At 37.6% G+C, this 26,645-nt stretch overlaps 1 protein-coding gene across 1 annotated transcript in view; it reads left to right on the top strand.

The window, feature by feature from the left end:
- Positions 1-26,645, top strand: part of LOC137406210 (protocadherin Fat 4-like) — an 80,677-nt gene that overhangs the window by 14,033 nt on the left and 39,999 nt on the right. The window contains exons 7-17 of the mRNA XM_068092745.1: positions 1,502-1,798; positions 4,886-5,061; positions 6,709-6,857; positions 10,423-10,713; positions 12,979-13,142; positions 13,634-13,774; positions 14,573-14,957; positions 18,104-18,348; positions 21,035-21,211; positions 22,517-22,723; positions 26,324-26,524. Of these exons, the coding sequence (XP_067948846.1) occupies positions 1,502-1,798; positions 4,886-5,061; positions 6,709-6,857; positions 10,423-10,713; positions 12,979-13,142; positions 13,634-13,774; positions 14,573-14,957; positions 18,104-18,348; positions 21,035-21,211; positions 22,517-22,723; positions 26,324-26,524 (2,433 nt within the window). The remainder of the gene's footprint in view (positions 1-1,501; positions 1,799-4,885; positions 5,062-6,708; positions 6,858-10,422; positions 10,714-12,978; positions 13,143-13,633; positions 13,775-14,572; positions 14,958-18,103; positions 18,349-21,034; positions 21,212-22,516; positions 22,724-26,323; positions 26,525-26,645) is intronic.

The raw sequence follows: 26,645 nt of genomic DNA, 5'->3' as shown, positions 1-26,645 counted from the left end.
TTAGGTTATAATGCTATTCAATACTGTAGGCGGAGTAAACTATCTTTTGTGCTTGGCAGCTTTGAATGAGCCTAGTTGTCCACACCAAAAACATACCAGTTCATCATTTTTACTATTTAGTTCATTTGTGGTATACCAAATACTTACCCAATACCTTTGTAATAGCCAATGATGAAGGTATTTGCAGTTCAACCAGCTGTATACGAGGCTATACCATCCTAGCCTCTGTTAGCTATACTCATTAGAAATCTTCTCAGACAATCTAACCACTTGTTAGATCTGCAAACCACCGGCAGGCAGCGTGTGACAGACCAGTTTTACACCACCAATTGTTACTTTTTTCCTTTATTGCTGCTTCTGTTTATAACTATAGCTGTGACACTCATGTGCCTACTTTTCCATCTCTATTTGAATTTACATTAAAATATCAAATAACATTATACTGTCAACCAACTAATTGCTTAGCCACTGTTTAAAGTGCCAGAAAGTGATCAGATAAGTGATTGCTGCCGTTGGTAGCCTATAGTAGTAGTATATAGGATAAGGTAGTGCTGCAGTTGGTAGCCTATAGTAGTAGTATATAGGATAAGGTAGTGCTGCCGTTGGTAGCCTATAGTAGTAGTATATAGGATAAGGTAGTGCTGCAGTTGGTAGCCTATAGTAGTAGTATATAGGATAAGGTAGTGCTGCAGTTGGTAGCCTATAGTAGCAGTATATAGGATAAAGTTATGCTGCAGTTGGTAGCCTATAGTAGTAGTATATAGGATAAGGTAGTGCTGCCGTTGGTAGCCTATAGTAGTAGTATATAGGATAAAGTAGTGCAGCCATTGGTAGCCTATAGTAGTAGTATATAGGATAAGGTAGTGCTGCTGTTGGTAGCCTATAGTAGTATATAGGATAAGGTAGTGCTGCTGTTGGTAGCCTATAGTAGTATATAGGATAAGGTAGTGCTGTCGTGGGTAGCCTGCAAAGATGAGATGTGGGATAAGGTAGCGCTGATGCATGTGAACTTCCAAAGGTAGACTCACGACTTTTGCTAAAACAAGGACAGCAGAAATGAATTGATTCTGAACAAATGGTTCAAATTAAATGCCATAGAGTTGTACTCAACACTAATCACAGAGTTGTACACAATGCTATATACAGAATTATACAACACCATCCATAGAGTTGGACACAACACTATTCATATAGTTTTTCACAACAATACCCATAGGGCATTACATGATACTAGCATTAGAGTTATCATTCATGTTAGTTACATGTATAGAGTTTTACATTATATGAGCCTGAAATTACTTAGAGATATTTTGGTCTTAGGGCAATACAAATCATTATTCATATGGCTATATGTAACCATATGAATAATGCTTGAGGAATAATCATAGCACACAAAACTAAGTATGGAATATCAGAAAGATAGCCTGTGATTTAACTAGCATGTAATTTCCCCAATATAAAGCCCCCTAAAGAAATTGTTCTATTTGATATTTCTATCCAGGTGAATGCAATTGGTACAACGGTGATCAACTACTTCATCATCGATGGGGACCCAGAGAGAGTCTTCACCATCAACCAGAACACCGGCACTCTCACCACTACCAAGCGTCTAGATCGAGATACAGTGCCTGCATATCACCTGACTGTGGTGGCCGAAGGTCTTTCCAAGATGGCCACTGCGTCGGTCAACATCACAGTATCGGATGAAAATGACAACAGTCCTGTGTTCCGTGAGGCAATTTACTACGTGGAGACTCCGGAGGACACGCCCCTAAATAGCGTTGTTTTTGTCGCAGAGGTAGGAACCGCTCTATATCACAAGAACCTCTCCAGATAGCATAATGGTTTGCGAACAAATATTTAGCTGAAAAGTCTCAATTAAGAAATTAGATTTTTGCCAATTTTTCATCATCTAAGTGTTAGAGTTTTACACACTTGTGAACGTTCTACGATGTGTGTATGTAGAGCGTTCATATCCTCAAACACGCTTGTCAAAATATTGGTGATTGTAGTCGGAAGCAGTCTAGAACGCCAATGCTTTTATGGCGATGTGCCAAGTTGTACTACAATTGTTTTGGTGATGTACCTTTGTCTAGACCTACAAAAATTGGTTTCATGACCTTTCTAACACACGCCAACATAGCTGGCAGCATCGCTGTAAAATAGCAAACAACAAAAAAGAAATTGTGAAATTAGTGAAGTCTGTCCATTTTGGGAAAATTGTTGCTGAGCAGACAACTCTATTTTAATCAAGAATAGTCTCTTCATGAATTATTATTATTGCGCTCGATAGCCTGAAAGTCAGTTTAATAGTCAATTCTTTCATTTTTATTCAACCTGCTTAAGTAATCCGAAAATAGAACACAAATTCCCTATTTCCAACTGCACTAAAATACAAACCATGTTTTCAAACTTTTTTATGAATTAGATCTCATGAAGTATTGAGTAGGCAGCAGTAAAATTGCCTAAACAACAAACAGCATTGGAGTTTACCGCTGTATGTGGAGCAGATATAGAGATGAACTGTAGTATTGGTTATATCAATAATCAAAGTCTCAAATTTCTTTTACTATATAAAAGTTATTACTGTATAAAGGTTATTACTGTATAAAGGTTATTACTGTATAAAGGTTGTTACTGTGTAAAGGTTATTACTGTATAAAGGTTGTTACTGTATAAAGGTTATTACTGTATTATGGTTGTTCTGTATAAAGGTTGTTACTGTATAAAAGTTGTTACTGTATAAAGGTTGTTGTTGTATAAAGGTTGTTGCTGTATAAAGGTCATTACTGTATTAACTCTTTTGCTACCGTAAGCCGATGTATCGGCTTTCGCGGTAATACAAGTACAGAGCGTAAGCCGATGTATCGGCTTATCAATAGGGTTTCACTTTTCATTTCATTAGGAAGCCCACACATTAGCTAGACTAATAAAATTTTATCTCCATTGAAACAACCTTGTTGCCAATCAAGTGCAACCATTAGAAAAATTTTTGGTTCAACAATTCCATTTCTAATTATTTTTTAAAACGGGAAAACCAGATCGTTATCGTCATGGCAATAAGAAACTCACCGAGTTCATTCATCGCAAAGAAAAGGTCAGAAGTTTTGAGAGAGTGGGCTTCACTAAACAATTTTATACTTATCTTGTAGAGAATTCTGTTCTCTACAAGATAAGTATAAGTCCCTGTTCTGAATAAGATGCATTTTACAGTAAAACGATATATGCTTTGATTCTCGAGATATTGCTTAAATACTAGCAGTCTATCAGTTTTTGAAAATTCTTTTGAATTAATTTGGGCAGAATAATTATTCCGTCAGAGTTTAATGCGGTAGTGAAAGAGTCAAGGTTGTTACTGTATAAAGGTTGTTACTGTATAAAGGGTGTTACTGTATAAAGGTTGTTGCTGTATAAAGGATGTTACTGTATAAAGGTTGTTACTGTATAAAGGTTGTACTGTATTAAGTTTATAAGCTGTCACATCTCCATAAGCGCTCCCTATACAACCTGATAAGTACATGTAATTGGTTGTACTCCTGGTCTAGCTCTCCGTACATAATATAGTATTTAGCCTTGGAGCTTATGCAAAGGCTTATACCTCATTCAAAGTTGTTGGATCGCAGCTATAAATTTATTCTAAATATTACTAGGTCACTATTATATATATTTAATGACAATTCATTATATCGAGAAGTATTTGAACCAAAATCTTTTTTTTTATTATATTTGCAAAAAAAGATATAGTGCTATATTTTCATCAGTACATCAATGAATGCCATTAAACACTTTTTTAAAATTGGCTTTTAACGTAAAATAAGCAGTTTTTTATTTGCTAATGTATTACTACATTTTATTTGAAAAAATCATAAATATAGATATACTAATTTTCATCTCTGTGTCCGTAACATAGTTCACTTTCTGAACCAATGCTAATTGGTCAACTATATCACCTTCAAATCCGCTGAAATGCTTGCCAGTTCAAGCTGAATGGAAATTTTTAGGTATAGTAAAATCTTCAGTTTTTTGGGCTCAACTCGCTTTCTACTTATCAGTGAAATTTAAACTGAAACAAGAAGTCGGCGCTTAACTCTGTCGCAAGACACTGCTCTTTAGGTAGTATAGCTAGGCTATACTATAGCTACAGCTATTGTATAGCTATAGTATAGCTACATCGGTTTCGTCAATATAGATCACACGGTGATGTGATTTGTATACCCGCTGCCAGATACAAAAAAGTGACAACTTGCGATGAGTACACTCATCACCTGGCTGTGAAGTATTAGAATTCAGCAGATTTTCATTCGTGTTGTATATAAGAACACATTCAGTTGTGACAGTGGTGTGAGTAGGTACCTATTTGTCTATTATTTACTGCGTGTCTATAATCAGATGGTTGAAACTGGAATGTGAATCACTTGTGTCTTTCGAAATCGTTCTGAGCACGAATTATTTCTTTTAAAAGAGTTACCGATGTGCATCACTTAGTGCTTTTAAGATTCTGGGATGATAGCGGCCATCTTTCTCATCATACATGGGAATTTGTGGTGTACTCAAGTGACCAGCCCCCTCATCATCCCTTAATCCAGAATGATGTGCCTTCCAGTTTCACAGTATCTGTGTAACTGTGTGGCCATGTCAAAGCTGTTATACTTTATTATAATTACAAAATAATAACATAGTAAACTAAATATTTTATACTAAATATTATTTATAGCTCTTTATATTTATGTAGCTATTTATATTAATACAAAGTATATTAATATAAATATCTACATACCGTAGTATGGCGGCTAAACACAATTACTAAAAATTCTTGTTTTATTTCATTACTGTTATTTCTGCAATAGATATTTAGCAGAATTGACAGATTTGAATTATTTATTAGGCTGATGACATCGATGCTGGCAACAATGCTACATTGACCTATACTATCTCAGCATCGGCTGCTGATAGGCTGACCATAGATGGGAACACAGGCGCCGTTAGACTGAGCAAGATGATAAGACTAGGGGAGACTCTAACGGCCACAGTGACAGCCACCGATGGAGGCTATGATCCCCGGTAAGTTGTCTTTTTTTTTCTTGTTTTATAATTGCTACGTTTCCATGATGCGGATGCTGAGGGTTTGAAATTGTGCGCACCTTGGGTTACCGTGCGAGAAGTGTTTCGATAGACATTAGCGTGTTGCAGACTAATGCAGGCGTTTTGTTAAAAGAAATATGGTATTCTCTGTCGGAGGTCATAGTGGCTCCTTTCTGTCTTGCTTAAGAGCACGCTTTTAAAAAAGGAACTACTGAAGTGTGTGAAATGTTTAAAATGGAATAGCTTGCACGGAATTTTTTGCGCACCATTCGCAAGTGCTGCCACAAGCATGAAACATTCGATAACAAATTGTGAGTAATAAAATGCGCTTTACCTGCGAATTTACCTGTAAATTTTTGTTGTTTCTATCTTGCGGATGGCACAAATTTGTGGGTTTGCCGTTTCATAGAAACATCGTGCCATAGAAACATCGTGTCATAGAAACACCGTGTCATAGAAACATCGTGTCATAGAAACATCGTGTCATAGAAACATCGTGTCATAGAAACATCGTGTCATAGAGACATCGTGTCATAGAAACATCCTGCCATAGAAACATCGTGTCATAGAAACATCGTGTCATAGAAACATCGTGTCATAGAAACATCGTGTCATAGAAACATCGTGTCATAGAAACATCGTGTCATAGAAACATCGTGTCATAGAAACATCGTGTCATAGAAACATCGTGTCATAAAAACATCGTGTCATAGAAACATCGTGTCATAAAAACATCGTGTCATAGAAACATCGTGTCATAGAAACATCGTGTCATAGAAACATCGTGTCATAGAAACATCGTGTCATAGAAACATCGTGTCATAGAAACATCGTGTCATAGAAACATAGTGTATAAGACAATTGTAAATCTAAAGTGTCATATGATTTGTGGTTTGTCTTAACTAGCATGAAATACTAAACGAAGTGTATGAAGAATCACTCTTGAAGCTGTCTTCTTGTGAGCAATGAGTGAATTGCTTCAAGTCTCTGCTTTTTCCTTTTATTTGAAGTTAAATTGATAGCAGCTAGGATAATGATAATTTCAGACATACAACTGTCAACGCTTAGTTTTTACTGTCTTGATCGCTCAATTAAGTTTATGACTCTTCCTTTTGCCAAAATTTCCCTTTATTGGTCATTAAAGCATGACCTTGTCTGACATAGCAATACATTGACTATCAATGTCACCTCAGAATAGTTTAGTCTAAACCGGGCAGTATAGATGCTTATTGGGCTATGATGGGGGAGTTGCTGGTTCCATACCTACTGAGAGGCTTGTATGGCAGATGGCTATAGTTTGCATCATCAAATCGCTCTTTGTAAACACCATTCTAGATAAAATCAAGTTAGTCATTGTTCTGTATGACTGTGTGTTATTGCTATGGCAATAGATGTATGGGTATATCTCATTAGCTGCCAGTGTATATAGGCAGCTCTTGGCATCACCTGTTTATTGATGTCACTAATCTGGCAACCATCCAAACTCTTTCAAAATTCATTTTCCCACTCATCATTTATGGTCTGCTCTTTAATGGTATGATGGAAAAGTTTTCATGGTGCTAGGTTATGATCTATGTGATATTTCCCTCGCAAGACGGCACCATTTTACCATTTGATTTCTGGCAGGTCGGACAATGCGCAATTGGTAATAACGGCATCAGATGTTAACGATCATTCACCAGTCTTTGCTGAGAGGGAATATTACATCGCCGTGAATGAGAGTGACATTATTAACTCTCGGTTCTTGCAGCTGATTGCTGTCGATGATGATCTTGGTGAGTCCATTATGCAATTTTTCTATGTTTCTTTATAGAGTCATCGCTATGTATTCTCAGTTGTATGCATAAGGTCAATGTTATGCTGCCTCCGCTACAAGCACCGTTGTGCCTCCTTGCGGAGGTTTATATGACACATATTTGATTGACAAACGGTTGATCCATTCAACGAATCAACGATAGGTAAAATAGAACTGTCGACTGTCATGGCACCATAAAAGATAGACAAAATTGAATTGCTATTTCAAGACCGATACGATTTGAAAATTTGATATTGTCATGAGAAGGCTGCGCATGGGATGAAGTCAACCTTGGATGATAAACACATCTGTGCCAAATGTGGCCATAACATCACAGAACGCTAAATATGGCTGACAATTAACAGACTACAAGACTGAGTCTTCTATTGGTGCCACCGACTGGAATACACCACTAGTTATCAATGAAGCGTTCATCTCTAAATCAGACATGATAGACTGGACTAACATAGATTGATCTTTCGAACTGCCATGAACTTACTGTCAAATATCTCAGCGCTACTTTTTTATCAAAAATTTTGATCACATTTTGGTCATGTACAGTGGCTAGATAAGACCCACTCGACATTCTCACAAACTCTTTGAATAGAGTGAAAATGAGCACATTCTGGCAATTTGGAACACTTTCTTAATTGCATGTTGCCATTGAGATATACACTACATCATTCTATTTTGGCTTATCACTCATTGCACTCGATACTCAGCTATTAGTGCTTGACTTCAGTCTGCAACAGATCATGCTACATGGTCAACACGCTAAGTGCACTCGTAGGCCTTCTCTTCACCTAACTAATCGTGAAACAAATCACCTCTTCAGCAGTCCATGACTATAAATCACAGCTATTTTGAGGAATCTGTTGCCACATTCTAGTTAGTAGTCTGATCAGCCATTAAAGAAAGTACAATCTCTCGTAGAGTTACCATACTTTAATAGCTATACAGGAGACTTGGCCATCCTTTCATCTAAAATTGTAGGGTCGTGAGCAATAAGCTGAATGTGGCACGGCTCTAGGCAAAGTGATATAATTGCGCTATTGATAGTAATAGGTGCTTGATATTGATTAGCCTGTGGCATTCACAAGTGAAAAGACCGTCTTGAGTAGCTTGTTGTCAGATGTCTCAGGTTGAATGGACTATTTTCTTTCCGTTATTTCTCCTACAAATAAGTCATAAAGATTCTTTCAAAAGACGTTCTAATCAAATGTCTGTCAAACACTTGATAAAGTTTTGATGGCATAATGGATAATGAGGTTTGGAATAGTGGAATCTAGGATTTATGTATTTTGCAATATCAAAACTCACAGACCTTTCTAATGCTCGTAAACATGTTATGGGTTCTGTTGTATAGTCATTTACAAGTGTTCTGTTAATCAGTCAACATTCTTTTCTTTTATGTTTTCCTCTCATTTTTATATCACCCTCTTACTAAGCGATATGTTAGTTATTCTAAAAATTTAAAAAGCCTTCGGTCTCTAATACAACTCTGAAGATACTATGTAACTTTCCAATCAATGAGATGATTATAAAACTGGAGAAAAATTAATTTGGTATTGTAATGTTTTCAATTTTTGTAATTTTTCATGCTTATAGCAATGCTCTTGTCACAATCCAAGCATCGGTTAATTGCGCAAGAAGGAAATGATTTGCCATCATTTGCAGCTTATATGCGCCTGTTTGGATCTCTTACATGAATAGCATCTCACAAGAATGCAGTCTGGTATTTTACAAGCTATAAGGAGTAATTAACCAGAAAATTCGTAAAATTATTCTCCATGTTTCAAGCATTTTTGGTCATACACACGTTTTTCCAGGTTTGTCCATCTGCCACAGATGATAGCGCATAGATGCTAGTGACAAGATACCTGGTTGGTAATTGTCTGAGAGTTTTCGCAGACACATTTTAATTTTTAATGTCTGCCATGCCTAAAACATTTGTTGGTCTGATAGCCTCCACTTACCAAACATCTAAAGAAAAGTTTATGACAGATTATCATTTCATCCTTTTTGCTATTCTAATGCTCACCGGTTGAGAGTAGAACAATTAGTTTTCTGTTGGAAGTACATTTTATGTACTGTAGGTCTAACGCTCTGAAGCACACAAACAAGTCATAGGTAAAATGTTCAGGATCATGATAAACATACCTTTATGAATCATGCCAATGATGTGCCTATAGAGCACTGCATGATTCACCACTCGGACTTTCTCATACACCCACCAACTTATCTACTTGAGGACACATGTCCATTATTCTTCCTACTCACTTCCTAAGTTTTAGCATAAAAGTACTAATTAGTTTTTAATCTATGTCTCTTCTACATCCTAAATTATATTTTTTATACGTGGAGGCAGAGTGATGCTCAATGTTTTATGCCAACTTGGGTAGCATTCAGTCAAACTTGTCATTCCTGCCAAGCTGCGATTCAAACAGGTTTCAAGAAACACTTACAGGAAAATGCTGATCGCGAAGAAAGTGTTATTAATCATGTTTCGGCACTTTGACGGATTCAAACCGATAGAAAGAGTCAACTGATTACTAGGCCATTTTTGGCTCCAGCTAAACAATGCTTCTTTATTTCGATATTAGTTGCTTTGAATGAGGGTAGAAGTGAGACGCCTTACGCCAATGTCTGGCTCTTACTCATTGAGAAAGTATGTATCTGCAGTGAGCTTGCATTCATCCATTAGATAGAGCGATAAGCTCTATTCAGTGTTTAGAATTATTTAGTATCAGTTGTGTAGCCTGTTCGTAGAAGGAACCTGACTGTTTATCAGTTTCAACTTTCCACAATGCTGCGCATATCCCTAAGACAAAAGACTGAACAATGCACTGACTGCAGCTTGTTTGGCTCTATATCAAGTCTCTCATCCATCTGTCGCCTCCTGTATATTTACTCATATGTAGTGTGGGGCACCCAAACTCTACATAAATAATCATTAATAGCCATGATTCTCTTTAAATGGGGTCTTACCATAAATTAATTTGTGATACTGTTTGTTTGCCGATATACCTCAGTGCGTCAACAATGTTTTCAACCGTAAGAAAAAGACCTAAATATTAAAAGAACAATTTTTTATAAATCTTACAAAAATCAGATTACTTGATAAACAATTTATTTATTGTTATAAAAGGATGTATCCGCACAGCAATAAAGAACTAAATGTGTACATAATAAACTTATGCAAGAAGTAGAAAACTGGCAAAAATACTTGAATAAACTCTGCTAGGAGTCTGAGTTAACTAGACGCTCGCTAAATGGTCGAGAAAAACCAATGAGTGCGTTCGAGTCGACTCGACTCTCTTTGTTCTCACTCGGCATTCTCCGACTTGATTCGCCTAATTCGTGAACCAAAAATCTGTTCGAATTTGTACTCAAATTATTTAGTTAAGCACCTAATTGTTCGAGTAAGGAGGTCGAACTCTGAGGTTCCACTATATAGATATTCTACATGCAGATACATTTGTACTAGCATTTAATGGTTGTAAAATTGTTCGCAAATTATTTGAGGTTTTCTCATTGCTATTTAGGGGCCAATGCTGACATTACCTATTCTCTCATTGGTGGAGTGAACAAAACCAGACCAGAGTTTGGGGTTTTTCCTGATGGATGGCTATACATAGCGCAGAAGCTTGACAGAGAGGTAAAAGACAGATATCAACTTCTGGTTTCCGCTCAAGATGGCGGATCCCCATTGAGTCGGTCTGACAGCGTTATTGTTCATGTCAAAGTTTTGGATGACAATGATAACTCTCCCCAGTTCAGCACATCACTCTATCAGTTCACTGTTCAAGAAGGCAAGGATTCTGGAACATACATTGGTAAGTTCGAACAGTTTCTAAAAACTTTTTGATTTCGATTATATTTTGAAAATAGTTTTATAAGGCAAATGCTTAAATCATTAAATTTCCATTTTAATTACTTTGAAATTAACCTTTGGTTTGCACACAAATATCTACTAATCCTGCTTGACTGCAAAACAAATGGAGCCTTCTTTTTATCTCTCATGTAGTTCGTGAGTTTGGGCCACACCCAAAGCTGCAAGATCGAATAGCGAAACTCACCATATTCACATCTAAAATTTCATATGCTGTCTAAAGGTCCGGCCACACGTAACGAATTATTCGTTCAATGTGACCGAATTCACGAATTTCACAGAATTCACAGATTTATTCGGCCGAATATCACAGAATTGTCTGAGCTGTGCATGCACACCGAATTCGTCAACGAAACGCTTTTAATTGGCTAACCAATTTTTTTTAGCGACCACGACTCTAGCAGCTTGACAATTAGTATAGTCCAAGACACGTACAACGACACACAATAAAAGTATCAGCGCGATATGACCTGATACATACGATGCAACTGCCTAGATGCATTATTGTTGGTTCTCTCTTGTTGGTTCACCATGGCAGGAACTTCTCATCGTGTATCCAGTATTTTCTTTTAGATGTTTTAGAAGCTATAAATTGTTCATTTTTCAATAATAATAATTTCTCTTTATGCAGCAAAAGCTCCGTCGCAGAAACAGCCGCTATCTCTAGCGCGTATAGGCAGTTGCATCGTATGTATCAGGTCATGTCGCGCTGATACTTTTATTGTGTGTCGTCGTACGTGTCTTGGACTATACCAATTGTCAAAGCTGCTAGAATCGTGCTCGCTAAAAAAATTGGTTAGCCAATTAAAAGCGTTTCGTTGACGAATTCGGTATGCATGCACAGCTCAGACAGTTCTGTGATATTCGGCCGAATAAATCTGTGAATTCTGTGAAATTCGTGAATTCGGTCAGATTGAACGAATAATTCGTTATGTATGGCCGACCTTTAGCCTCAACACTTTTGGTGTATTCTGTGGTCACCCTTATGCTAGAATCAACAACAGCTGAAATACCTAGCGTTCAGCCTGTACTAACCTAACCTTCTTGAAGTCTAGGTTCTTGATAGATTACCATGACCCGGTCAACTCTTCAATCAAATGCTCCTTCAATTTTGCCTACATATTTTACGTGAAATAGATGTGACGTTCTTTAATTAAACAGCTGTAAAGAAGTTATGCAAAATATGATTTAAGTCCGTCTGTTGTCTTAAATTACCATCAATAAAATACCGCTACCGAACATTTCCATTATATCCAACGGTACTATAAAGCATAGATAACATACAATACACTGCCATATGTACCAAAATAATGTATGTAATCGGTATGCAATACCTCAGCCATAAGCCAACTTCATCTAAATGTACGAAGAGTTGTGGTGTGGTTCATTACGTGTCACATATAATCTGTTAGATATAAAGATTGTGTAATACCTTCGTAACATAAATGCTTTCAACACAACCCTGGTAAATTCTATTTGTTGCTTTAAAATTAGGAAGTAAAGTTAGTAGTTGATGGCCAAAGATCTTTTAACTTCTTTGTATGATAAACTGCCTCCTATAGGCTTTGAACTTACATGCAGTTAACCGTTTTCATGAGGGGAAGGCTAGATGCCCTCATAAAGTATACTAAGACCCTGACAGCCCGGTGTGCTGTGAGCATCTGTCAGGCGCAGATAATAAGTATGTGGACAATAATGCTAAAATATAACAGGAGAACAATTGGTTCAGGTGGTAGGGCACTGGATGATGAATTCCATTGTCAGGGGCTTCTACCCTGTACAGTACAATTCCATTGTCAGGGGCTTCAACCCTGTACAGTACAATTCCATTGTCAGGGGCTTCAACCCTGTACAGTACAATTCCATTGTCAGGGGCTTCAACCCTGTACAGTACAATCCCATTGTCAGGGGCTTCAACCCTGTACAGTACAATCCCATTGACAGGGGCTCCAACCCTGTACAGTACAATCCCATTGTCAGGGGCTTCAACCCTGTACAGCACAATCTCTATTCTCCATCCTTCAGCCATGGCTTCAGACAGACGAACGGACAGACTGACACAGCACTTATTATAGTAAAAAATATCAGCAGAATCCAAGTTGAACCAAACTAGCTAATGATGTAACACTAAGGACAGAAAGCATCTGCTTATATGCCGTGTTGCAGTGGTTGTTCAGTATTTGAGTGTTATGAAATTGTCTACTTGCAGGCTCAGTAAGTGCCAGGGATGCTGACATTGGGAGGAACTCGGATCTAATGTACTTCTTTGCATCATATCAACCAAACTTTGATCTTGACCCTTTTACTGGTGAGATGAGGTCAAGGACTACCTTTGATCGAGAAGCTAGATCCAATTATCAGCTCGCTATCATCGTAAGTGGTTCTTGTATGACCTATGACCTGCATGGATAGCATTCCTTGATGGCTGATTAGCGAAACCAGAGATAAGCCTTTTCACTAAACGGAAAGCTCCTGTAAACCGGGATTCTCAATATTATATATTTGGATAGTTGGAACTCGGAAGCTTATACCCTTAGGCTAGTCATTTTTAGACAAAAGTTTTATTATAGATACTATAGCAACAAACTGAAATCAAAATTGCTCTTGAATGTACCATGTACAATAGAACAGAACTCCAAACATGTAGTGCTTGATTTGTTGCCCTGAATTTACTTTCAAGTCAAACGCGTTAGCATAAATATCAGAATCGGTTTAATTTATGCTAAGGCCTAAGGCTATAATAGATAGCGTCAGTTGCTTATGTTGTTTAGTTTGAGGAGGTGAGTACCTCCTTGGTTGTTAGTGGCATGGTATTTCTAGCAGGTACTCCACCACACATTGTTTTCTATTTCTATATATAATAGGCCATAGACAATGGAATCACTAGACTTCGTGCGGAGACCACTGTGTCCATCATCATCGGAGACGTTAATGACAACAGTCCGACGTTCAGCAAGTCGGTATATGATGTCGTCATCGCTGAAGATGTTCAAGTCGGACATATGGTAAGTTTCCGAAAACATGCACTGACGTAAATAGTAAGTTGTTGGCAGCGCATCCGATCTCCGACTCACTTTTTTATGCATTCGAATAGCATTTGAGAATTGTTATTATTTGTTAGAGATCCCCTGCCAGTAGCTACAGTCATTGATTTTTTTAGCCTTTGACCAGGGTCTCGTGAAAGTCGAGCATTTCGTTGGAGGCAAAGGTTATTAAACAGCGCTTCTCTCTGTAGATAGAAACGTCTAATTAATTTCTCATTTTTTTGTGTTGAGATTGGCAGCAAGCATTTTGTTGATAATCATTTTATCATAGTGTTTATGCCGAGGTTAAGGGTTGTTGTCATGACATCAGCAGCTGTCTGCTAGTCGGTACATTCTTTCCACTGCGTTAGCATTCTGACCTCTGCCAAGTCTGTCAGTTTCTGTCATCTACAGTTCAAACTCTTTCATGTCCAAATTAATCCTGCAACATGAAACAGTAGGATGATTAGCATATTTTTGCGACTGAATTCCTTGAGACCACTCTATTGGTTGTTAATGGACTTGTCTGGGGAAGATCATGGGGGGTGACAGTAGCTGCTCACTACTACATTTTGTGATGTAGTTTTTACATATACTTAAAAGCGTTTGATGTTACTAACCTCTCATGTGCTTCGGTTTTGCAATAAGAAATAATTAATTCATAAAATTTTATGTTCACACCCAGTTTCTAGTCATTTATAAAACAAAAAAGTGGATTATTTAAAAGTATAGCTTCTATCTCAAAGCAGCGGGTTACATTGGTGATATTTTACCCTATAGATTAACCCAATCACAGCTACTGATCCCGACCTGGACGTAAATGGCATGCTTGAATATTCCATTATCGCCGGAAATGGAGATGACAACTTCAAAATAGACGAGAATAGTGGGGTAATAAAAGTAGACAGCGCTCTCGATCGTGACATTCAGAGTGAGTACAAACTCTTGGTGAAGGCCTCGGATAATGGCCTGCCACCTCTTGATTCTGAGGCTACAGTACATATAAAGCTATCTGATGCCAACAATCGTAGCCCAAGTTTTGATCCATCGAGTTACTCAGTAAATATTAAAGAGAGCGCAGAGATCGGCACTATCGTGGGAGCTGTCACAGCTACTGATGATGATATCGGAGCCAATGCAGTCATCATCTTCTCTATAACTGAAGGTAAGAAACTATTAGCACTTCTGGTTAACTTTGCATCATGCCCGCATCACGATGCAGGCGGCTACTCTTGGGACAGGAGTAGTTGCTCATCTTGTCAGGAGTAGGCAATAGTGTGATGATATTGGTAGTATATCTCATTGATATGTCGGCTAAAACAATAGAGAACATCATTTTGACTTTGGTCCATATTCAGATTGTCCAAATGAAACTACAAATTCATTTTTCCATTTTTTATTCCTTCACTTCGTAAACTGATTTGGTTGTGTAAAAACTCTCGATGAAGCGAAATTTTGCAGTTTCAACACAAAGTATTCATATCACTTACCTCTGTCAGAAAAAGGGTTTTGTACAAAAACGTTTATACGGTTATTAGGTCTTCTTTGGTCGGCTCTACTGCGCTGCCACTCTGACCTATTCAGTGACCTTAAGGTATCAGTGTTGAGATTATCATATCCTTTTGGTTTGTGATGTCACACATGTTGGCTAACGATAGTAAATAGCGTGTCACAAACACAATATTGTTTGTTGTGGAATACAGCTGCTAATAAACATGTTTTCTTTCCTAACTAAAATATTGTTTTCTTGGAGAAGCAGCAATGGTTAGCCGCTGCCTTCCTTTCTCTCAACAACGATTACGATTACGTTTTCGAGCTAAAACAACCTCCTTTTTTGCTGGAAGGTGATGTTACGAAAGATTTGTTGGACTGGATGACACGCCAAAAGTGTTATTATGATTCATGAAAAATAGCTTGACTTTTTTAAGAGGTCGCAACTAACTTTTTGTCGAGTAATTAGGATTTCATTCAAATTACAAATTTTGTTATTAGGTACACCGTGTACCATCTTTAGCAGCCAACCGTGAAATGGTGACATCGTGTTTAAATGCGTATTAATTGCAACCTAAAATTATTGAAATATACGACCATGTTTTCAACAATGTATGAGGGTAGGGGTTGATAGTCCATGGTTCTACTTCAACTTATCATCTATAGTTTAAGCTAGGTTAACTAGTGCAGTTACCATGGTTATAAACTTGTTCCTATTTTGATTAATTTGCATATATATTTGATGAGATTGCTGTTTGAAAGTTGACCTCTACTCACTACTAGTATTGTCCCATTATTCAGTTGCTAGAGAAGGAACATTAAGCATTATTTCCCAGTTTGGAGTCTGAGAGGTTAGCAGCGCTGCTGTCAAAAGTCGCGATTAACGCGATTAATCTATATGATAATTTATATATTGTATATGGATAGAACCACCTGTGACACTCTGTCTGGTTTTGGTGGCAACACTGTAGTGAGACTAAATCTACCAAATGAACATAACTCCGAAAAACCAGCCAAAAGTAGTCACATCCGTCAGAAAATTAAAATTGTTTTAGCTATTTCTCGTCTTATTATTACATAATTTTATTGGTTGCGTTTTGGATAGTTATTTAAACAACTTTTTTGAAAAAAGTGAATGGTGCATTTGCTTAGAACGAACTAGCCCATCACGAGTGAGCTAAATTGGCTCCATGACAACCTTCTAAGCATTGGTCACTTTTTACAACTGTGTCACTTGTAAATGGAAGGACATTATCAAGTCTCCATGGCGCAACTGGAAACGGGATGAAGAGAGAGGAGTACCCGGTGCCACCCAGTGTTATGCCATAGTTATAATGAAATTAGGTTGGTGCCAGCGTGTAGGTTTACTGTCACATGGCAACGATCTTGTAATCTCTTTAAAATAAGTAGATTAGAATGGACTGAATGGAACTGCTGCCAGTTTAACCCCTCCATTAGCATGTGCTTGTCTGACTGACAGGTGCCGCGTCACTCCGGCCTCAAGTTGTGGCCTGTCTCCACAGCCCCTTTCATGTCACAATATGTCCCTCTTTCGATTACAAGGTCGATCTGAAGGTCTCATTCTTTAGCAGAACTAGAATAAGTGTGTGGGAGTCGCAAGCTACATTGTGCACAGCCAATACCAAGTCAAACTTGCTAAACGCTACTAGTCATGGAGTGTCATAAATCAAGAAAGGTGAATTTGCTTTGCCTCTCTTTAATACTCACGTTGAAACAGCTATAGAGAGGCTGGCGCCATCTGAATGCATCCCAAAAGTCACCGGGGCAATTCATTGAAGTTTATTACTAAGTTCATTGTCATTGCTGCAAAAAACTACCAAGTATGAAGAAAACTTATTGAACTGAAATATGTAGCCCTTTTGCCACAGGAACTGAGTTGAATGTGTTGGAAATTTACCGTTTATTCATTTGGTTTTTGTCTAGCAGATCATATATAATAGTCGAAAGGGTTACCTAATCATTGAGTGCTCAAAGTATGCTTGTTATATACTGCAGGACTGGCTGATTGCTATATAGCGCAGGACTTTCTGCTTGCTATATAGCACACAACTGTCTGATTGCTATATAGCGCAGGACTGTCTGATTGCTATGTAGGGCAAGACTGTCTGACTGCTATGTAGCGCAAGACTGTCTGACTGCTATATAGCGCAGGACTGTCTGATTGCTATGTAGCGCAGGACTGTCTGATTGCTATATAGCGCAAGGCTGTCAGCTTGCTATGTAGTGCAGGTCTGTCTCTACAGGCAGTAGTGAAGGCAATATGATTGTAAATAACCAGGAATACAGTAAGTGAATGCACTACATGGGGAATGGCTAATAAGGGTACATTTCACTCAGATGTGTTATGTAACTTCATAGTCATCAAACTTTCAGACTGCATCTGTCATCCTCATTATTTTTTGATTCTTTTTACATCACTCCTAGTTCTTTAGTTTATTGGCTAATTCAGTTTGTATTAATGAAGTTTTCAGTCATTGGAAAGTTTCCAAAGCAGATTCTGCCTCAATGATGACAAATTGTATGAGATTATAAAACAGAAAAAGATGGTCCAAAATGACGTTTTATCAAGAAAATCTATTAAACAAACAGAATCCAAATGAACTCTAGGAAGTATATTGTTATGATGGATGGCTTATGATGCCCTCAGGCCACGTTTCATAGATGAGTATCTCTCAAAAGCAATTCTTGTAGCCCGCAGTGAGTAGCGATAAGATTTTCTTCTTTCATATCATGCTCTGTGATTAGTATTTGATTGCCTCTGATGTTAGTAATTGGCCGAATGATTTGTTTGGAATGCAGGCAATGAAGACGGCACGTTTGACATTTTGAGGGAGACAGGTGAAATAAAGTTGGTCAGGCCTTTAGACTATGAGCATAGGCAGTTGTACACCCTGACGATCCGGGCGTCGAACAGACCCCCGAGTGTTCTCTACCACCAAACGAGGTTCAGCATCAACATAGAAGACGAAAATGACAATAAGCCAAAATTTACGGAAGATTTGCTCACCGCTACGATCTCTGAGAACAGCAGTATTTCGACGCTGGTAAGTCGTAATATTAGCCCTTGTTAAACCAGTGACATGGTTGGCCTAAGTGTGTTTCTCCTAAGCTGTTTGGGTTGTATGATTCATTGACTTCAATATCAGCTTCTAATATCATAATTATAGCGCTGGGCTTTAATGATAAATATTAGTGGAGCTTAGATTAGGACAAAATCAACTTGATAAATGGTCTGTAATAGGGGAGGGTAGATTATGAACTGGAGTCAGTCTAAAGGCACGGTCGATGACGATTCTTTATTTTGTTTCTAAAGTGAAAGCCTCTTTCAAAAGTTTGAGAGACCATCTCCTGTAAATGATAATTCGTTAGGTAACTGAAAATCAGCAGCAAGTTTGCTCTGATTGGTTGATTGTGTCAGCACAAAGCACTTGCTTTCAATTATCATTTGCTAGCACCAGGCAGTCTTGCGCGCCGTGAAATATCATCGGGTGTAATAAGCGTACGTACAATAATTCGGAGATGACAGTGAGCAGTGGAGTATTACAGTTGTTGGAATGCTGGTCTACCATGCTGAAAGTTGCGAGTTCCAATTCCTGTATAATACAATCTTTTATCCGAACTGTCAAATGTGACTGCGAACAGACGGACAGCCATCATTCATATTATAGTAGAAATTTACACAATGCGCCAAGTTAGTTTGATAAAAAATTACTGCTACGCACTCAAATTGCAATTTTTTGATAATTATATATAGCTCCTGAAACTTGCAAAACACCCAGCTAGTGGATCCAGAGCAAAAACTCTATCTTACAATGCTAACTAGTCAGTGACGTAACGTTTGATTACGTCAGCAAAACGTCGTATATAGTCATAACATCGTCAGCCTTAAAATATGAATAATCTATGACCTGTCTGGTTTCATATAAATTTAATCATGGAATGTGCGTGCAGAGTCGACATTAGACTCCCATAGCAAGCGTGTGGTTTATAGATGCTGTTTCAACTGCTGCAGTGCTGTATAACTACCATGAACTCTGCACATATGTTCAGGTGGGGATAACTACTAGTGTGCATGTTTTTTTCCAACACGCAAACAGAAGTGCTTTTAGAAAATATTTAGTAACTTGTATGTTTATAAATTCTCAATTATGTTTAATACCGGCATTAATTATTCCTTTATATGACTTCAATCAAAAAATAATGTTATTTAGTATTGAACTATCTTTGGCTTGTTAGGAAAAGTAGGTTTTTATGTAGCTTTGTTTGATAATCGAAACTGGCCTAACTAACAGCATGACAATTATTTCTCTGGCCAGGAAGCCTTAGATTATTCTAAAGATAACACAAGTTCTATATATAGTGCTCTCGGGGAGGAGGCAGCTTTCATGTGGTCCAGCCTGTTTATTGTTGTCTGACCATCTGCATCTAACACAATGGTAATCAGAGAGGAAATCATTGAGAGAAAAATGTGTAAAACCGACTTTTGTGGTCAGATGTCTGTCATTTTTAACGGAAAATTCTTGGAATCCATTGTACAAAATTGTCGAGGAGATAACTCGCTTAAAAAAAACAGTTAGTCTCTTTTGAATTTTCTATACTAGGCTGCTAGAGCTGTACAAGTATAACCTGTAATTTCTATTTAGACTCATAAGCTGTACGAGTGTCAATTTCTGGCAGTTTGGCGATTTTTCATCACTGAAAATTTTTTCGATGAAAGCGATTTTTCATCACTGGTTCAGCCCTGAAATTATCTCCACTTCCAAAGCTTAGTACAGGTGACCCTCGCCGTACTATTCTAATTCATTCCAGTGTTGGCATTGTAGGCGAAAGTTTTGTGTGGAGGAGTATAGAAACCCATAGTAATTATGTAATGCAAACACCCCCTGGTAAAAAACATCAAAATTTTATATATGTGCTGTAAATATTAAAAATTAGTGACAAAACAGGATGTTAACCTTAGTAACTATAGGTACCTACAGTAACTTTAGTGTATTTAGTGGTTATGATCTGCAATAAAATGTAACATTACAATGTACTACGTGCAGTACGTACCGTAGAGAGTTCTTACCTTAGAGACAGACGTATAACATAAATGTTGAATTTAACTCAAATGAATTCAGTTTACTAAACACATGCTTGAAGCTAAGCTTTAGTATGTATTTTACTAAACTAAACTTCAACTTTGTCATCATCTAAAATTTTATCACTTACCTGTTTCCGGTTTCGTTTTCAATGTAACTTTTAACGAATAACGCTGAACTGAGAGAGAACGACAATCGTATCTCTTTAGACATTGTGAGAGGAATTTCGGCAAATAGCATATCGGCATCTTTGTAATTTCGACGTATTCAGCACACCAACTGCCAAATTTTAATTTTGAGAAATTTTTTTTGTTGATATTAGAAGGCGTAAAAAGCCTTTAAAAGGGACATCGTAACCCCGTGGCGCACTGTACTTGCCTTATCATCAAGCTTTCTCTGTCATATTGCGAATAGACCAAACAATAAATTTAACAACGTTCATCGGATAGTGCCACATTGAAGAAGAATTTTATGAAATTGCCAATGTTCAGGCAAAAAAACTGTGAGTTGTAGTGGCACCATTACGTCACCAACCAACAGTATAGATTCATAATTTAAACACTTCATAAAGCATTACTACCTGCGCAAGGACTGTGAACGCGAAACTTGGTTATGGGTAGTTTCACCGAGTTGCTTATTCACTGTGCAGGTTCTGAAGGTCACTGCCAATGACAGCGACAGCGGATTGAACGGGAAAGTCAGCTATGCTATTGTCAGCCAGCCGATGCCTCCTAAGTTTGTCATCAATGCTGATGGAGAGATCAAAACAGATGCGCTGCTAGACAGAGAGAGTGAGGATTCGTACGATGTCGTCGACGCATATACTGTAAGTTGTTGTTTAAAAATAAACTTTTTGCAAAATTTTAGTAGATTTTATCAGAAATTATCGGTATTTTTCTATGATTTGCAATTAGTTTATGTTTGTGGTGATCTGACTGCCATGATGTTTCAAGATTAAAATCGACAAAACTTGCTCGCGGTTAAAACGCTCAGATTCAAGCAAAAGTGTGATTATGACATATATAGTTCCAAAGAGACCAACAGAATAGAGATGCATGACATTGCAACTTGAACGCAGTAGCTGGTATAAAAACGAGAGACAGGCAGCCGAGCACCTAGTGACCTCATTTCGGCACATATTCTTCTTCTGAGAGTTTTAACTACCATTAAGTATTGTCGATGTTAATCTTGAAACATACAGGCAGTCAGATCGCCTCAAACATCGAAAACAATCGCAAGTGATAGAAAAATACCGATAATTTCTGGTAAGATCTACTAAAATTTTGTGTAAGTCCATCTTTGAATATTCAATCTAGTTTTCTATTAGTTTCCTCGTGTTTTATTATAACATATATAGAGGGTACAGTTTTACTAGTAGACTAGACCAGTTAGACTAGTAGATGGTAACTGGCAATATATACATGCAGTAGCACGCAGTCAGACCTCGACTTACAGTTTTATTTCATTTGCTGCCAATAGTAGACACATTCACATAATAGTACTCAAAGTATTTGACTATATTAGCCATATCACTAGACTAGAAGGTATTCAATATACAGCGAGTAGCACTCGAAGGGAAAGTACCCAGATGAACGACCTGTTTAAACACGTCTCTACATAATAAGTATGTTGTATCAAGTCTCTACAATCTTTATTGATCAACTGAATGGCATATGTATACAAATAGTGGCTAGTCGTCGGCCATGTTGGGGAGAGTATTACTGACTCAGTGGCCTTAAGCTTACACCAATTTAATAACTTGTGTGGATTCTGAACCCCTCGTATGCTAATGGCTCATCAGTTCTTGTGATTGATATTCGTTCTAGGAAATATTTTTTGACAGTTCAAAGGGGAGTAATTGACGTTCACCTTGTTTTACCCTTCATCTTTCTCTGGTTTTGATAAAGTGTAAACTTTCATTGTGATTTTTGCATAATGTAACATTGTCTTGACCGACTTATTCTCTTTTTACATATTTACGTCCAAATTTTTATGCCTGCATCAAGAGTCAAACCTCTTGCGCGTATGTGTTGTTCGGAGAGTTTTTAGCTTTTGTGTCTGCATGTTTTTAAAAAAACCGTGTTTTATTGAGATGTCAAAATCATTTTTCATGTAGCTGTGAATTTTTTAGTTGGTTATCAAGGCGACGGACCAGGCAGAACCGCCTTCCAGTAGGCTCTCGGTAAAGAAGTCAGTGCTGATTTCGATTGCTGACGTGAATGACAACTCTCCAAAGTTTCTCTCACTGCCGAATGGCGTGGTGCAAGAGAACTCAGCTGACGGAACAGAGGTGATGACGGTTCGGGCAAGAGATAAGGACGCTGGACGTAATGCTCAGGTGGGCTGCAGCTCGTGGTCACTCTCAAAGTATCTTATGGAACACAAGCTATTGTACATAGCCATCACTCAATGTTTAAAGGGTTTATGAAACCATAAAATGGGTCAATTTGTTATCATTGACTTACTTGAAGTATTTATTGGATGAGTCATTTTACTAGCTCCTAATCCTAGAATGCAGTCACCACCAGTTGTTTGTTAGGTGGGTACAAATCAGTTAATTTTAAAATGCTAAATGTTTAACTTTAAAATATTTACCTTTTGAGCTTTCTACAAGCGCAGGTTTTTACTAACTTTGTTTTTTCATCTTTCCAGCATTTTTTGCTCATAAAAATATTTTCAAAGCAACTGTGTAGGCTACTTAGCCCTTACAAGGATGTCCTCTCAGTATTCTTTGTAATTTATAGCTGGCTGAATGACAGGTCCGCCACCTTTAGAGGTCAATTTGAGTGTCTTCGGACAACTGTTTGAGCTTCCTTCTTTTAATGGCTAATCACGTTACACATAAATACTGTCAAGTAAAATATAATTTTTTCAACTCGAGTATTGGTGACAGTATTGTGACTACGTCCTCACAGGAAATGGTACTTAGAGAGAGATCCAACCGGTTTAAAAGCTCGATCTTAGTGACACCGGGTCATGTCAATTGCGTTCACTCATTTATTATTAGTCTCAGGCCTTTCAGCATAATCTGAGATACTCGTAACACCTTGTCTTCCGGTGATACAGCCGCTTGTTAAGGAATGTACCAGATTAAAGCGTATGACAGTTTTGGATTTTGCAAGAGTAATTATAGTCTCCCACTTATCTGTGATTGGTTCGGGCATAGTCAAATCCGCTTTGAGATATTTCATCGATACATTTTAGCATGGATTGTGTCTAAATAAATCATAGCCTTAGATATACCATTTTCAACTAGATTAGCTGTTACTCGGCGATGTCAGGTTGTGCGCTCATTGTCACTCAGATAGCCAGCAAGTAGGTACTTAAGAAGCTGGTTTTCAGGATTCGGCTGGCTTTTGAAAAACCTTTCATGCCGTTCTTGAAGGAGGTATCGAGCATATTTATGTGCAGTTCGAATGAACTCAGTCAGAACATGTAGAAACACATAGGGAAACTAGCACACACGCAAGGACAATGTGAGGTTTATTAATATAGGTTACGGGTTATCGGCATTCTTTCCGCTCAGACAAGTTTAGCCATGATTTCTTCATAACGTTTAAGAAATAATTCTGAAATGCGTCGGCAGCAATGATTAAAAAGGTCAAAAGGTGAAAGCAGTTTATTTTCTAATTCATTGTTTAGAATACTATATACATAATTCTTATCAATAGCCTGAGAACCTGTATTCAGTTGCGTAATAAGTACCTAGCCTCTTTCTATCTAATCACCGGTCTCTGATGACAAATAATAATATATTATTTATTTCTGATGTCATCATTCAAACTGTCAAAATTAATGTTATCGTTTTTATGACAAATTGATTCGATAAGCCGTCTCACCTGGTGAGATTATTATTGACTGTGGCCAAGTTTCCTGAGAAGCTGAAAAATTAACTTTGGTTGTTATTACACTTTTATTAATAGGATATCTATGTCTCTTACTGAACTACGTGTAGTCGTCGGTTGTGAGTTTCCGACCTAACAGAATTAAATTAATGATAGTATAGTGCTTATGATTGGTAGAAGTTCTCTCAACTAGTTGGCTCATAATTTATATACATTTCTATTACAACAAGTAAAATTAATATTAAAATTGCTCGCTGTTATTATTATCATTACTCTTAGTATTATTAGTGCTAGTACTCTGGCTGTCTAGTCTGCCGGGAGATGTCGTCGGGTGTGATAACTTTTTGTACAAATATTCTTGAATGCCAGGAGGAGGTTAACTGGTGCAGGGTGTTGGCTAAAGGTAGGGCCACACAAGACAAAATTCTCACGAAATCGGCGAAATTTGGACGAAACGATTCGTACGAATTGACATTTAAACGAATTGGTCCATCGTTGGTTGCGCACGATGAACGAATCCTGAATTGGACGTTACGTCAGAAATTCCTACGAATCGTTGTTTGATTGGTCGGTTGAAAAGGTTAGTTGATTGAAATGATTGAAATGATTGAAACGGAATCGGCTTCAATTTATCACCGCGTTCTGATTGGCTAGTTGAAAGTTAATTTCGTACGAATCCGTATTGGGGAAACTCCGTGTGGCAGGTCAGAAATTTCGTATGAATGGAATTTCCAAGATTAGTTGAAATTACACGATACGTGTGGCTCTACCTTTAGCTTGCTGAAAGTTATTAGTTCGAATCATGTGCGGTACAATCTTTTTTCCAACTTTCAACTATAGCTTCAGACAGGCAGACAGACATACATGGTTCTTATTATAATAAAGACTAGTCAAACGTCCGGCGTTGCACGAGTATTAAAAACAGCTTATAAACAGTGGCAGGTAATGTAGTTGCCATTGACTAATTTGAGCAAGCTAGTATACATATTGCTAAACTTACTAATAAGAACTGTGAGAGCAAGCTTTTGTGACGTTGCAAGTAGTGCAGAGTCGCTAGGTGTATTTTAACCCAGATAATGACTCGTATCGTCCAATGAACTGATTGAATCTCCGCTAGCTTAGCGGGTTAGCTTGTTGCCTTGTGAGCGGGAGGTTCTGAGATCAAATCTTCTTTGGTCAGGGATTTTAATAGTTATAGAAGGAAAAACACCGAAGGAAGAAAGACAGGGGCCAACGTCAAGATTTTTATATATAAATTATAGTAAAGATTACTAATATTATTTATATTAATAAATCCCACAATTCCACTGTGCATGTGTGATTTAGTCCACATAAAAGCCATGCGTTTCTACATTTCCTTTCCAAATTTCACTCACATATGCTGCATGCTTTCCACCAGGTCGCTAGAAGCCTTTCGTCGCTAACCATCGTCTGGTTCATGAGAACCAGCCTTTTAAGGACTATCTCATTGAAAATTAAAAAAATTCTAGGCATTGTCTGGCCTACTTCTAGTTATAAAGGCAGTACACAGCTTACTTCTAGTTATAAAGGCAGCACACAGCTTACTTCTAGTTATAAAGACAGCAGACAGCTCACTTTTAGTTATAAAGGCAGCACACAGCTTACTTCTAGTTATAAAGGCAGCACACAGCTTACTAAAGATTTCATTCTTTTCAAAAATACAACCAAGGAATGTCGTTGCAAAAATATAGTTAAGTTAAACTGAGTTAAGATAATTTACTTAATTTAATAGATTGCTATCATCTTTCACCAATTTAATATGTATTATTTTACATTCGCTAGTTGCCTTGCCGTTTTCCCTGTTTATTTATTACTAATTGATATATAATTGGAAATATGTACGACAAGCCCTGATCACTTTTTACGATATTTAATTTTAATGTCCAACAACAAGCTTAAGTATTCTCATGCCACGAATCATGTTGAAGAAATCACATGCAGTTGAACAAGTCTTTGGTAGGATAGACACCATCGTGTTTTTAATAGTTTATTTTCACTCTATTAGCTAGAATTCACCCAAAGACATTTAGTATCATATAATCGGATATATAACTAGATGATGAATGTTTTAGATTGAATACTCACTCAAGTCAGGCACAAGTTACTTTTCAATCGATCCTTCAACGGGCCTCATCATCACCAGACGATCAGTTTCTACCACTCCAGTTATTCACCACATCACGGTCATGGCTGCCGACAAGGGAGAGCCTCAACGCAGCTCTGAGCAGAGTATCAAGATCATACTTTCCTCTGTCGCCTCCTCTGGTCTCTCCGTAAGTACCAGCAAACCCCCACCCAATTATTCAAGGAGGGTTGACATGCAATCCAAAGTTTTTGAAGTACTTGCAGCAGAATTCTGCATGCATTTACATATTAGGGTGAATTTACACCAGG

Source organism: Watersipora subatra, chromosome 10 (assembly GCF_963576615.1).
Source record: "Watersipora subatra chromosome 10, tzWatSuba1.1, whole genome shotgun sequence".
Classification (NCBI taxonomy): domain Eukaryota; kingdom Metazoa; phylum Bryozoa; class Gymnolaemata; order Cheilostomatida; family Watersiporidae; genus Watersipora; species Watersipora subatra.
The sequence above is the reverse complement of the archived record's forward strand: the minus strand, read 5'-3'. Positions and strand labels throughout refer to the sequence as shown.